Below are 15653 nucleotides of genomic sequence, written 5' to 3' on the forward strand. Positions count from 1 at the left end.
CTGGAAATTAAGCAAACCCTTTTCACATTTTTAAGATAGACTGTCATGGGCGTTATCTAGTAGTGGAAATTTTGTTTTCAAGAGGACCTATAAGCTTGCTAAATGTCAGAATGTCAACAAGATTTAAATCCTCCTTCTGGATGTGCTATCAAGAATTGCTAGAGAAGATTAGGACTCTCTGTGCAGTGTAGCTCCTTGATTTTTATTTTATCTCATGGTGATATATCAAATCTCTCTCACAAGGGAGTGAGCGGATAGCAAATACTTCCTCCTTGCTCCGCTGCTAACGTGGAATATGGCTCATTGTAGGGCAACCTTAGATTAGTAAGTAGTGGCGGCTCGGGTTTGAGGCTATTAGAGGAACATTGGTGTTGCAACTAATGAAGCAGCAAAGCTTTGCATTTGAGGTATGAACTATTAATCCACAAAAGCCTAAACTTAGAAACAGTGAACATTGAAATTGAAGCCAAAGTTGTAGTAGATGTGTTTTCTTTATCTGATGAAATTAATTTGTGCCTCTCTTGTTGATGAGTGCAGGCAGTTGATAAATCAAAATTGGCAAGTATGGTTGAACACTACTACACAGAAGCGAATAGTTGTGGGGATGTGTTAGCAAGAAGTGGCTCAAATCAAGCATAGGATTTAGAGTTGTTTTTTTTTTTTTTTTTTTTTAGGAACAACCCAACTCAGGCTGAAAATATATAACTAAACCAAGTCTTTTACAACATAATTCAAAATGTTTAGAAGAACAACCTCACCCCAAACTCTTAACGGAAAAGAGAACCTAGCATCCCTAACTAATGCATGAGCAACATAATTACCCTGCCGCCTCACATGGATGATAGAGTAGGATTGGAAATAACCCCCTATAGACGCAAAGTCTTTTACCAAGTGTCTAGCCAGCGCATTTGAAGCCTTCCCTGCCTGTAAACTCTTCACCACGAGGTCTGCATCTCCTTCAAAGCACACCTTGTGAAAGCCGAGTTCCCGGGCAAAGAGAGCAGCTCTACGGGCCGCAAACATTTCCAAGATCTCCACAGATGTTGGCATGAGAACTTTCTCGGACAGAGCAGCTAGCACCTGCCCCTCATTGCTGCGAATAACCACCCCAATGCAGCCCTCCTTCTCCTCCCCAAACACCGCCCCGACGAAATTCGCTTTCATTGATCCCACAGGTGGAGGCTGCCATTGTATCGATCCAACCCTTGACTGAGGTTCTTTCTGTTGCTTCCCCTGTTGAAACTCATCTAACAGAGCCATGGCTGATTGGGCAAGCTTCGAGAGTGGCTGGGCTGGTTCATTGAGTCTTTGTTTATTTCTTCTGACCCAGATCAGCCACACAGTCATGGCAAACTCCTCCAAGATTTTTCCTTCCTCTTTTATGATGCTAACCAGATCGCACAGTGATATGACGCACGGGAATTTTCTCCTAACCTCTACAAAAGATTGCTCTCACCCTTCTCGGAGATTTTCACAGCTCCATATGGCATGTAGCACGTCTTCTTCCCTGCACTTGCACTGTTCACACAGAGGGTTATCCAGCACTTTCCGCCTCTGTAAGTTCACCTTAGTTGGGAACGCATTTGAGCAAGCTCGCCAAAGGAACACCCTGACCTTGTTTGGGACTTTCAGTTGCCAAATGCTCTTCCAAAACCGCTTCACCTCATCAGCATTGGAGCTTGATGGTACGGCCTTCATTTCAGACTCACACAACAATTGATAACCCGTTTTTACTAAGTAAGCGCCTGACTTGCACCTTGGCCAAGTAACACTATCCTCCTAGTCTGTGACAGGTACTGGAATGCTCTTGATTCTTTGTGCTTCAAATGGCAAAAAAAGGGCTTCCACTAGTTGGTCATTCCAACCCTCACCCCTAGCTGCCAACAATTTTGCTACTTCCCAATTTGAGGCAACCCTATTCTTTGGGGAAAGAATACAAGTCGAGTCTCCTCCAGGCAGCCACCTATCTCCGTAGATGTTAATCTTCCTTCCGTTTCCCACACTCCAAAGCAAACCGGTTTGGACAAGATTTCTAGCTTTTGCAATGCTTTGCCAAGCATAAGATCCGGAGGCAACCTTTGTGTCAAAAATTGACCTGCTTGGAAAGTATTTCGCACTAAAAACCCGATAAAAGAGAGAAGATCGATCCACAAGTAGTCTCCACACTTGCTTTGCTAGCATAGCCTCATTAAAATTTTCCAAATCTTTAAAGCCCATACCCCCTAAGGCCTTTGGTTTGCACAAAGTTTCCTAATTCTGCCAATGGATCCTTCGTTGATCTCCCCTTTGCCCCCACCAAAATTTCCTAATCGTCATCTCAATATCATTTAATAATCCGGATGGGAGTTTGAAACAACTCATCGCAAAAGTGGGATTAGCTTGAACTACTGCTTTTAAGAGCACCTCCCTACCCGCTTGCAAAAGGAGCTTTTCCTTCCATCCTTGCAACTTACTTCACACTCTCTCCTTAATGAAATTGAGACTCACCTTTTTATTTCTCCCAACCACCGCTGGAAGCCCAAGGTACTTTTCGTATTCTCACACTTCACTTACTCCCAAGATATTAAGAATTTATAATTTCCTCTCCTCCGGGGTGGACTTGCTAAAAAACACAAAAGTTTTTTCTCTATTCAACTTTTGCCCCGAGGCTTGCTCATATAAACTCAAAATACATTGGATAGCATCCAAGTCACTCATTGTAGCACGGCAAAAAAGTAGAGTGTCGTCTGCAAGGAAAAGGTGGGTGATTTTTGGGCCATTTTTGTAAAGAGAGAAGCCCCTAATAGCTTCGGACCCAGCTGCTTGTTGCAATTGACAATTTAGAGTTTCAAAACAAATTAGGAATAGGTACCTATTTAGAGTTGTTCTTAAATCCTCCTACAGAGATAAATATCCGTTTTAATTCGGATCATGCTAGCTTGCATGTTAAGTATTAACAAGCTTTATCTTGTTTATAAAAAAAATAAAAAATAAAAAAATAAAATAGCTTTATCTTGATACTGCTAACTATTTAATACCTATGAAGTTCCTTAATTACCAAGAAAAAAAAAAAAAAAAAAAAAAAAAAAAAAAAAAAAAAAGAGAAAGAAAGAAAGAGTTTTGATCATTTTTTTCGTATAGAAAATTTCCTTTGCTAAATAAGAGGGCTAAAATGATTGGTTTTATTGTCAATAACTTGGCTTCTTCTATGATCTACTAGACTTTAGTAGGTATAAATAATAAATCTGAATTCAATATGAGCTCCTATTGGAGAAATAGGGAAAATATATACGAGCTTGTATCACTCGAAGGAAAAATTATTAGGTACTCCTGGAGTACCATAAATACATATGTGGATGATATTTTTCAGAATTTACTGTAGATTTTAAGTGGGGGCCTAGAATTAAGTCAAGGCAATAATTTTTGCAGTATAAATCTGATATATTCGTTACTGTATTTCTGATTTTATGAGTATTTAAGCTGCTTTGGAAAGTATTGGAGTGGACTTGGACTTTCACCTATAAATTTTTCATCTAATCCTCTCTTTCATAATTACTAAAAAAATACCTAATATATTTCAATTTCTTTTTTGTTTTTGGTTTTGTTATATTTTGTCATATTTTTTTTCAATTATTTTATTAATATTTTGTCCATATAAATGATCGATTTATTGGCTAATATATTTCTAAATGTTACCTTAACATATATCACTATCATTTCTTAGCATTGATATATCACAAATTTATAACTTCCATAATAAGGCTTTGACGATTTTAAAACCTATTGTGGCGGTTTATAACCACAGGTCCTGAAATTGTTTATTTTTTAATTTTTTATAGCAAGTCTAGTATTTGGTGTACCTATTGCAGCAGTTCTAAACCACTGCAATAGGATAGAATTTGTGATACTTACATTGAAAAACCGCCGCTATAGACCTCGAAACCGCCGAGATTAACCATACTTGTTGTGGCACTTACAAAAGCGCTGTTAAAGGCCTGGGTGTATAGTGACAGTTTCTAAAAGTGCCATAATAGATGAGCTATAGAAGCGGTTTTAGAAACTCCCGAGAAATAAATCCTTCTATAAACCTTATTTTTTATGGTGTCTTGACAATATCTCAAACTATGGATACATATAGAATTGTAGTATATTCTCATATTTATATCGTAACAAAAAAAAAAAAAAAAAAAACCATTTGAAATTATTTCCATGGGGAGAGTTTCTATTATTTATTTCTTCCAAATTGTGATCATAAGAAGAATGAGATTTCCTTTTGGTTAGGAAATAGTTGGAATTTATAAACCTTCTTTTTTTTTTTTTTTTTTTTCCCCCTTCTCTTTTTGGGGTGGGTCACTGGAATAATTTGGAATATTATATCTATTTTTTTAAGACGCAAATTGGGTGGGATTATCAGAATAATTTGGAATAATATTTATCTTTTCAACACACAAACTTAGTCCACAACATTGTTGACAGGGCCCAATCCTAGAACCTTTTCCCCCTTACTGTGTGAAAGCCCAAAAAGCACAACAAATTCAATTTTGGTATGATTACAAAATGTGTTATCAGAGTTCTGCTGTTTTGAAACTACAGAGACAACAATCTTCAAGTGGTCCTGAAATAATCGAGAGGTCGGTTTGGCAGTGGGTGTCTCAATTTGTAGCTTTGAACCATTGTGAAGATGGAGGTTGGACGAGCAATTGTAGCAATAGCTTGGAGCTTAGATGCAAGGCAAATTACATGGCTTGGAGGACTTATTACACTATGACAAACATGGCCTATGGTGACACAAATTAGTTCGGTTGTAACACAACTTCTTTATAGTGGATTTGACAAACTGGGCTAGGCCATACAATGTTTTTCCCTATTGGATTTTCACTTTGTAAACAATTTCTCACCTTCTGAGTGTGATTGTTCTTATTGTGATTGGTTTTACTGTTTTATTCCTGTTGCAATTGAACTTGTCTAAGTAATTACTTGGACTTGATATTAATAAATTGTTAAAATTGGTGCAAAGTATATATACAGGTCTAAACGTGGATTTTTGCAAAAGAAGCGTAATTTTGATTTACTTTAGATCGAAAGAACTTCAACTATATTTTTTTTTATGAACAAAAAACTTCAACTATATGTACCATGTAATTGATGAAAGTGTTATGTTCAATCTCCGTTTATTTTGTTACCCCTTTTGATTTTGTTGATCTTTTATTTTTGATTATCACCTTTTGATGGTTGTTATACCATTTGATACAGTGCTCCGTACAATAGTTAGTCAATAAAAGACATCGGGGTACAGGGAAGCCCCTTGGGTTGCTGTTGCTTTACAAAATGTGTTATCCGAGTACAATTTTTATTATTGCATTTGATACAGTGCTCCGTACAATAGTTATTCATGCACCCACAAAAGATAATGGACCTTTCAGTTTTTTTTTTTTTTTTTTTAATTAATTTTAGCTTTACCTAATCCTATGTGCCCTCACTGACATAAGTTAATACAAAATGGATATGGTTTGTGTTCAGTGGAAGTTTTTACTGGACATGTTAGATGATGAACACGTGTCCATCATCCTACGTATCCAATGGAAACTTTCATTGGACACAAGCCACACTCATACAAAATAACATAAGAAGTCATTTTTGCATATTTAACCCAAACAATCATTCATATCATTTTAGTTAAATTTGTGTAAAATAACATCAGAGCTACAATAATTTGTAAATATACATTGTTATTGTTATTGTTGTCGTGTAAATTGATATAAAGAAATAATAATAAAAAAAAAAAAGAGAGAGAGACATGATTTGGCTAGAGAATAATAAAAAATTGATAAAAAAATCAATATTTATATATATGAAATATAGTTTAAAATAAATAATTTAATGCCTAATGTTTTAAAAAGTCGTTGCGTAAAATTGATAAGAATTTATTCACGTGCAATGCTCTAAGGAGACAATATAGTACCTGCTTTTGTGAAACAGGCAGAGATTTTAATTGGAGCTTGAAGGCTCAATGTTAATATTAATTTTGCGCCTTTCTCAATGTTTGTGTTTGTGGTTTCTAATCCTATTGGTGGGAACAAAAATTCAAGCAAGGGGACAAGGGCGGTGACTAATACAGTAATGAAGGTGATTCCTAGCTAATTATAGGAATTTTATAGAGTTTGGAACTGTCTGCTTTAGGAAGCGTTGGATTTAAGAATACAAAAGCAAAAAATAAAATAATTTACCTCGTACAGTTAAGCTAATCAAGTTTAGTACTCCATTTGGATATTTTGTGGGTGGAAAGAGAGCTTTGCCAACATCTGCAGAGTTTAGTAGTATAAAAAATAGAGTTCTTTTTCTCGAGAAACCGTGTGAGCGAGCCTCGTTTTACTTGTCCTGAACAGTTCAACCAGTGAAGTTTCACATTCATTTAAAATCCTAGTTGTATATAAACTCTCTTTGTTTCCTAGTTTTATACGTCAATCCCTTTTTGTGACTATTCTAGCTCCCTGCTATAACTGTATAGCATGCACTCTATTTTGGTACCACTAGGTTGAGTCTTACTGCTTTGTTCAAGCTCTACTTCCAAATCCAAATTTGTCTCTTTACCAATGTAAAGATCCAAAGAAATCACATTTGTGTTATGCTCAAAAAGATTAATCTAGTCACAATTAACCCTACTTTTTCTTGTTAGCAAAACTCATATCAACCTAGTATATGTTTGATGTAGAACTCATTACATACCCACACAACCACGTTCAAACAATATCCAGTCAAATTTAGGCGTTCATCACAACCAATAAGGTTGTCCCAGCATGCTGATGTGCATTTCCACTGCTTTTGCCAACAGCCTTTATTCACTCACCTCTGGATAAAACCAGGTTCTGTTAGATGGTATTTCCCCTCCTCCTCTGTCTGAATTAATAATCTAGACTTCTTTTTCTTTAGAATTGAATTTACATGGTCCACTAGCTATATGTTAGACGTGACTCTTATTACTAATTGATAGTGATTTTCTTTGATCGTAATTAATTCTACTTTGATTTTGGTTTTATTATTTCACGAGCAGAATTTTGTAGGTGATTCTATAAAGGCTTTTACTTGGTATTGAGTGTATTAATACTTCAGGGAAAGAAAAAATATTTTGGAAATTAAAAAAAAAAAAAAAAAAAAAGCTTTCACATTGTGGTTAGGATTAACATTCTTCTTGGATTCCAGGTTTAATTTTTACTTAAAGGTAATGCACTTATCGAAACTTGGTTTAAACTTTTCAAAGCTCACCCTTGCGTTTGAAAGCTTCAAACCAAGCCATTCTATAAATCTTGTGGGTTGGTAATCTGTGCCCAATCAGAAGTACGTACCAGTTTTCATGATTCATTTATTAAATCCTTTGACTGGGGGTTTTGAGTTAATTAGCTGAAGTTGAAAGATACTGCGCACCCTGAAGAAAAAAGAAATCGAATATCCGCTTTAGTATGGGTTTGGCATTGGTTTAAAAAAATTTATTTTTTATTAATTAATTTATTTTTACTATTATTTATAAGTTTTATTATTTTTTTTTCTATTTATAGGTTCCACTATACTATTTCAACAACTTTTTAATTTTATCTACTGTACTTTCAGCAAAAAAAAGTTTAGTTCCAATTAAATAGACCCTTATTGTGAATAAGAGAACCATGATTATTGTAGCATCCACACTTTTTACAAGCATGTGTAAAATGTGAACGTGTGTCTATATATATATATATGTGTGTGTGTGTGTGTGTGTGTGACGTGTTTTTATGAAGGTGTGTTAATTAAGTTACAATACTTTTAACCTGTATTAATCTTGCAATAATAATTTCATTTTGTATCGGAAAAATAATAATAATAAATTTCCTTTAAAATAAAGGCTCCAAAGCTATTTTGTCGCCCAAGTTGGCATTGTTTAAATTATCTGACTAGTTTTCTCTCTTAATTGGAATGTTTATTTTGTAACTGTAACTGTTGTTTTACCATGAAGGGAATAAAAGAATCTGTACTTTTATTGAAGAAGTAATTAATATCTGTAGGGGCAGTTCTTTCAATATATCTACTTTTTTCTTTTTTCCCTGCTGAATATGTTTAACTTTACACTTGTGAAGCGTTTATCACTTAACTTCATTTGTTTTCCTCCTATTGGCACTTGGTAGCCTGTAACCTCTGATTGAAGAAACCTTGGAAAGGTCAATTTAGTATATAATAGTTTAATTAAGAAAGTTGACAATCAAACTTTTAAAACTAGTAACAAACTTCTCTCTAAAAAAAAAAAAAAAAACTAGTAACAAACTAGCTTCTCTAATCAATCCCCTGCATAAGCATGAGCGCATTATGTATGAATACACTTAGACACATTAAACATTCATAATTAAGTTTAATACTACTAGTTTTTTGTTTTAAAATTTTTTTAAGCTCTTGAAAAAAGCTTGTACAGATATTATTTGTTAAAGTATGTAAACGGTTTATTCTAAATTGATCCATTTTACTTTTTTTTTTTCTTGAAAAAAAATTTATTAACCTATTTATATACATAATATTTCTTAATTTCTTAATTGCTTAATTTTTTTTAAATAATAAAGTTGAGTGATTTTGAAAAGAGTCTGCCAGTTTTTTAGAATATGACAAAAATTTTCATTGAAATTTATACTTGAATTAATAAGAAATTTTGGATAAGAAAATATGGATTATTAGTATCAACTAGATTTGTGGTAGTTTTAAATAAATTTGAAGTAATTTTAAAATTGAAAGAACACTTGGTACAAAATTAGGAACATATAAGATCTAATTAGAAAGGCAATTAGCATAAAATTATAATGCAAATAGAACCTAATTTGGATTTTTTTTATTGAGCTTCCATTAAATATATTATGTGGGGCCCAATAGTTTATGGCCCTGGTCCATTTATTCATTGGGGCCTAAGGGCCCGAGCCGAGAAGGGTTATAGTCCAGGATCGATAATACAAGTGCAAAATAGCCTTGGGACACAGCCGAGGACGATTCAGTCCTTGGCATGTCCGAGGTCTCATAGGAAGGAAGGGCAAAAACGATATAGAAACAGCTTGGAAAAAAATCTAAAATATCTGTGTCAACAAAAAAGGGTACGCTGGAAAGTATAACGACCAGGAAAAGCTACCCTTACTGCCATTCAATACTCTGCACCTGACAGAGCCATACTCTCCAGCTTTTACAACCACCCCCAATCACTCTGGGTATGGGCTGATGGGACAAGTATCAGTCTTGGAATACCAATCCTACACGTGGACGAAGGATAAGGAACACAGGCTAGTATAAAAGGAAAAGTAAGCAATCTAGAGAAGGGGCTGGGAAAAATGGCCAAAAGCTAGAGCCTCCCAGCCCGCCTCCAGGAGAAAGATTCCTAGGGCGAAAACGACTTAATCATGTATGAACACCACGGAAAACCCACCGTTTGGTGACCAAGGCCTAGCCTTTCAAACCCACGCTCTATAAATGATATTGTTTGGGCCTTTTTATGTACGAACCCAACATTATTACGGTTCGTTACGAATCGCGCCCTTACATATTATATGTATGTATAAATTTAATAGCAAATTCCTTATTCTCAAGAATATTGTAGCTTAGTAATATTACCGATCTCTCACTTGATTGCTAAGCAAAAACGTTGTGCATGATTTTTTTTTTCATTATTTGTATGACCTATTCTAGTTTCTTGATGAGAAAAGTTTTGTAAACAACACATAAACAATAACCTACTAAGCCCTACAAGTTACAAAATTTTTAATATGGTTTTGGCAAATTCTATGCCTACACTTACATACGCATAAATCAAACTCAATTATTAACGATTTGAGTGAGGACCATATATGCAAAATTTCAAAAACCTCTCAACTACAAACCCAATCTCCCATACACCTAAAGGTGCTTCATACTAGTACAAGTTTCTTCCAATTTTTTTAATTATACGTAACTAGAGATGACAATTTAAACTCATCCCATAGATATTTAATATGATATAACCGAATAGAGTAGACAAAGTAGATGGGGGTGGGGACGGGGTTTATTGCCCCAGACTCGACTTGATTATATAAAAAAATATTTTATATATTTGTAGGTTTTTTATAAGGCATACGTTTCTGTGTGTTTTTAAGAACAATATATATATATATCCATTTATGTTGTAAGATTTGAATTGTTTGTCATTTTTTGAGTATATAGTTGAATAATTTATTTTTTTCCATCTAATTATTCTTATATCGTACATTACTTATTAAATCAAAGTGTATTTAATATATATCATAAGTAATTTAATTATATTTTATTTTTATTAAATTGACTCGTATTTTTTTAGACATGTCAAGACTTAATTTTTTTTGTGCAAAGATGTAAAGACTTATTTGATGTGAATATTTTTTTTACCTAAAAAAAATATCATATGTTAAATCAAAATTATAAATATTCTTCATATATAAACAATATATATATATATATATATATATGTGTGTGTGTGTGTGTGTTATTATTATTATTATTTTTTATATGTATATATTTAGTTCTCCCCTGTTGGGGTATGTGGAGTTTAGTTGTATTTGATCTTGATTATGACCTGACCTAATATAAAAGTGCTATGATTTTTAATGGGAATTTTTAGAGACTTAGTCCATGGAGCGGAGATGTGCTGTTTTGTGAAAGAAAAACTGTATTGTCGCATCTTGTATTTTTTTTTTTTGTGAATAGTGAAATTACTGCAATTCCATGGACATAAGCAAATTATCAAACCACATAAATATTCTCTTGTGTGATTACTTTTTTTGGCGCATATTTTTTTCTCTATTTTATATTTCATAGATTTGGAATTTTCGTGTATATTCCCTAAACCTCGAAAAATTTTCTGACTCCAACAGTGTTGTAATGGTAAAATTTGATTTATCATGTTTTATGAGCTAATTACTTATCAAATAAAACTGATAGATTTTAAATTAATAAAATTATAAAAATATGATTTTATTGTGCAGGGCGGGCTGAGTAGTCATGGATGAACTCTGGGGCACTTCTCTCCTTTTTAATATGATACAACCACTTTTTCATAGAAATTGTTAGATTCCAAACTAATAAAAGAAGAGAAATGCCATGTTCATAATATTTTTTTAATATTTTTCCAACAAATTTTATATGGCAAGTTGTTATTGACTATTACTAATGAATAAAAAAGAAATTTTAGTAGTGATTTCAAATTAAAATAAGTAACAGCTTAATTACCACATAAACTTTATTATAAAAATATTGTGAACTTACCACCTTCTTGAAACCTCTCAAATTTTTCCTTCTCAGCTAAACTCAAAAAGGTTTTACCTTAACCCATGCAATGTCATCACCAATACCCCTTTGGCTATGGGTACATCCTTTGCATCCCTTTTTGTGGCTATAGGTCCGATGATTTAGCCGAATGTTTCTCTCATTATTTTGCTGCACCAGACACTTCATAACGTGATCCACCTTTAACTCTATCACTAATCAACTAGTACAAATTATTGAAGGTTTTTTTTTTTTCATTACCACCAAAGCACATTTATTAAATTATATAACTCCACCTCTTATTAAATATTCATAACCAAAGAATCCAACAAATCTGCAGAAATTAGATTTCTTCCAAGTTTACGTACATGTCTCACATTACCTAAAATCATTACAATTAAAATAAGGGAGAGTTTGGTAAAGTTGTGGTTTTAATAATTGTTAAATGAAAATGAGTTAGAAAAAGCTGAGAGCATTTGGTAAAATCTACTAAAAAGTGTTGTTTTAATAATCTCAGTGTTTGGTTGGAACCTACCAAAACTGCTATTTGAGGATTGAATTACCAAAAATAACAAAACGTATCATAAAATTTTCTATAAACCAAATGAAGAAAGTCACTAATCCACAAGCATTAGAGCAAGCAACACTGAAGAAAGACAGCAAAGAAAAAAAATTGCAGAATGGGATTGGAATCCACCAAATGCTATGAACTTGATGAAGAAAGACGACAATGACATCGTCTTCACTGCCTTTAAGTAGTGATCAGAGAACAAATCATCGCCAATGAGAATTGGAGATTTCCTTCTGCAGCCTTCTTGAAATGGGGTTTCTTTTGAAATGGAGCTCATGATCACCACTAATACTTTCTGATTTTAGGTTCAAAATTGCAGTCAATTTGCTTGTCAAATGCTCAAATAAGGAAATGTTGTTTCAATAAGCACAGTTTGGTGCACGGAACATGTGACCAAACGAATGCTAAGGCGCTGTTTGGATTTCAAAAAATGCTTACTCATTACTTAAATATCATCACTCATCACTTTATAACTTATCACTTATCACTAAAAATACCACAACTTCCTAAGGTGGCATGTTTGGCATTTGTTTCCAATTTTGATAACTCAAAAAATTTTACTTTTTGTACGACCCACAGATTGACTTGGTGTAACTTTTACTTCTTATTTCTTTTTCTTTTTTTACCTTCAACCTCCAATACCCAAACTCACCGAACCCAATGAAAAGGAATGGAAAAAAAAAGAAAAAGAAAAAGAAAAAAAAAGAAACCAAACCCAGAAACCCAATATGAAAAGGAAAGAAAAGAAGAAAAGAAGAAAAGAAGAAGAAGAAGAAGAAGAAGACTAGACCTAGCGTGAAAGGAAAAAGAAAAGAAAAGAAGAAGGCAACGCGTGTTGGGAAGAGCAAAAGTTCTGATCGGATTTGACTACTCTCTGACTGTGGGTCTCTCAAATATGTGTGTATTTACCAAAATGCCATCATAACTCTATTTCCATAATTCAAAAATACCTAAAAGTTGTTTTCAATTTCCATAACTCATCACTCAAAAATCAGAGAATTGAGTGATAGAAACAGAAACAGAAAACAAATCCAAACAAACCAATTAGCTGTGGGACCCACCAGTTTTGAGTTATGGATGATGAAAACAGAATAATGGGTGATAGAAAACATTAAATCCAAACAACCCCTAAATATTTAAACTTTTGTTGCAAGTATTTCCATAACTTTATATTATTCCACATTACCAACCAAGATAACGTAACTTTTATCTCAAATCTTGTACGTATCAAATTGATCTATATTTGAATATATCTATAAGGAGCAAGAAAATATTTACCAAATCTTAATTGAACATTATCTTTTCTAACCATTAGAACATCATTGTTGTCTTTTCCCTTACCAATGTAGTAGTTGTTCCATTTGAGGACTTTTGACTACCATGATTTTTTCATATGTTAGGATATTAGTAATGTTGGCAAAATTTCATGTCGAAATTTTCATTTATAATTGCATATTTCCATGTGTTCAATTTCATTTCAATTGTAATTACATCAAGTCATTGAGGTTCAAGATCAGAAGAAAACGTTCAAGTGATATAGCATGAACCTTGGTTGTGTGAGATTCAATGTATTACGTGAAATCATTGGCGAGAATGCCAATTGAAATGAAATCTTAATTGAATCCATATCTTTTCTATCCATAAGATCATCATCAGTGTCTTTATTGTATGAACCAAAAGCAATTAAGAGGAAATGTGAGAGAGAGAGAGAGAGAGAGAGAGAGAGAGAGAGAGAGATTTTAATGAGGAAAAATATTATTAACCTTGATTGAATGAAAAATAATACACATAGACTGATATTTATACATAATTACCTAACAGATTAGGCCTAAGAGAACAATAAGAAATCCCTAAAAACTCGAGAATGCTTAACAAACAGCTCACGGTAATTCCCGCTCTTTGTAACAAAATAAACTAACAATTGGTACGACACTGTTTGGATAAGTGACTAAAGCAAGCTTCTTGAACTAAAATAACACTGTTTCCTCTTTATAATTCATTAAGTGAAACAGTGTCGTGTGATTGTTTTACATCTTTGGCTTTGGTTTTGAGAGACACGGAGAAAAGACTTAAAGGCTGCAAAGTATTCATCCCCTCCATCAGACCTCAATGTTTTTATTTTAACAAAGAACTAAGTTTCAACCATGGCCTTAAATTGCAAAAATTTGTCAAACACTTTGGATTTGTTAATGATAAGGGTAATTCTGAAAGTTTGATAAAAAAAAGGCAAAGCTGACAGACCTAATGAACCCGACGACCTTGCTTGTGCATTCGTAAACAATGACACCATAGAGCCGGTGGTTCCACCTCAAAGCCGATGGGTGCGCCTCGAATGAGAAGACTAGAATGCATAGACGGAATAAGAAGCTGACAGAAGGAAGCTGAAGGGGATAAGTAAACTTTTGAGGGATTTGATGTGGCCTTGCTTGGCCCCCACACATGAATATATAAGGAAACATCTTGTGCTTCACGACTAACCCTAATCGAGGGGATTCCTACAAGGAAAGGATCTAGCAAGATACACACATTAATGAAGATCTTCCCCACAAAGAAAAGCCCTCTATGCCAAGGAATGAATGTCAACCCTACCTACTATAAAAACTCCAAAACCCTCACAAATCAAGATACGCATAATTTCTCTCAACTTTAGCACTTTAGAGTTGTGAAAGTTCTCTAACTTGACCTTCAGAGGGTATTTGGCCGGTATCACACTGGTATTTTCTTAAGGTCTTCTTTTTCTGTGTTGCGCAAGTGTTGTCTTGAGCACATGAGGACTGTGTGACTTATTGACGATTTTCAGCATCGTCAGTTAATAAGATGGTAAAGCCAAATAAAACAAATAAAATGATCAATGAAAAGAACATAATATTTGAATCCATTGATAAAATTTACAGGTGCAGAACCCTAAAGGTCAGTGTGAACAAGTTCAATTTGTGATTTAGTAGAAAATTGAGACTTAGGAAATGGTAACTTATGCATTTTATCATGCAAGCAATGCATACAAGAATTAACAAAAGTACACTTATTTGAAGTAGAAAAATGAAACCTGAGAAACAAAGTATGGAGTACTTGATCATGAGGAAGACCAAGTCTCTTATGCCAAAGAGACAAACTAGCTATACTTAGGTGTAGTAGCAACATTGTTGAAGACCTTAGAAGGAAGGGAAAGTACAGAAGCTTTGTGAGGATAGATAGGGTATATAGCCCCTAGGGGTGGCAAAATCCGACACGACCCGTGAACCCGACATGGCTAACCCGTTTATAAATAGGTCATGAGTTGAGGCTAAACAGGTTCGGATCAAATTCGGATTGACATGACTAACCTGTTTATTAATCGAGTCGTGTTCATGTTCAACCTATTGAACTTGTTTGTCCCGATTAGCTTATAAAGGTAATTTTACAATTTTACCTTTAAAACCTAGGTATATAAGCTTAGCTATGATTTATTCTCCTTAAAACCAGACCTAATGCCTCTCTACTGAACCTTGTGTCTCTTCGTTTTCATCAACAGTCACTACTCTATCTCCTCCGACTCTTCTTCTTCTCCTCAAAACTCCAGCCTCTCCTACAGATACAGATTCTACAATCTACATTATAAAATCAAAACCCTAGCCGCCTCATGTCTCTCAACCCTATACTCTCTTCCCCTCAAATCCCTAGCCAACCCCTCTAATATCTCTTCCCCTCAAAACCGTGGCTGCCATCTCTGCTCTCTGTTCTCCTTCACAACGTCACAGCTTCACAAGTTCTTTTTCTTCAACTTTCAACCACCGAATCCCCTAGGAAGGTATATATGTTATATATTTTCTTTTTGTTTTCTTACTTGTTTGTA

The 15653-nt window shown here is 34.1% G+C and overlaps 1 protein-coding gene across 1 annotated transcript; it reads right to left on the minus strand.

Moving 5' to 3' along the window:
- Positions 1–705: 705 nt before the first annotated feature.
- On the minus strand, positions 706–1260 carry LOC115961717. The gene has a single exon (XM_031080645.1). It carries the CDS (start codon positions 1258–1260, stop codon positions 706–708), a length of 555 nt encoding a protein of 184 aa, XP_030936505.1.
- Between the last annotated feature and the right edge of the window lie 14393 nt (positions 1261–15653).

This window comes from Quercus lobata, chromosome 9, assembly GCF_001633185.2.
Source record: "Quercus lobata isolate SW786 chromosome 9, ValleyOak3.0 Primary Assembly, whole genome shotgun sequence".
Taxonomy (NCBI): domain Eukaryota; kingdom Viridiplantae; phylum Streptophyta; class Magnoliopsida; order Fagales; family Fagaceae; genus Quercus; species Quercus lobata.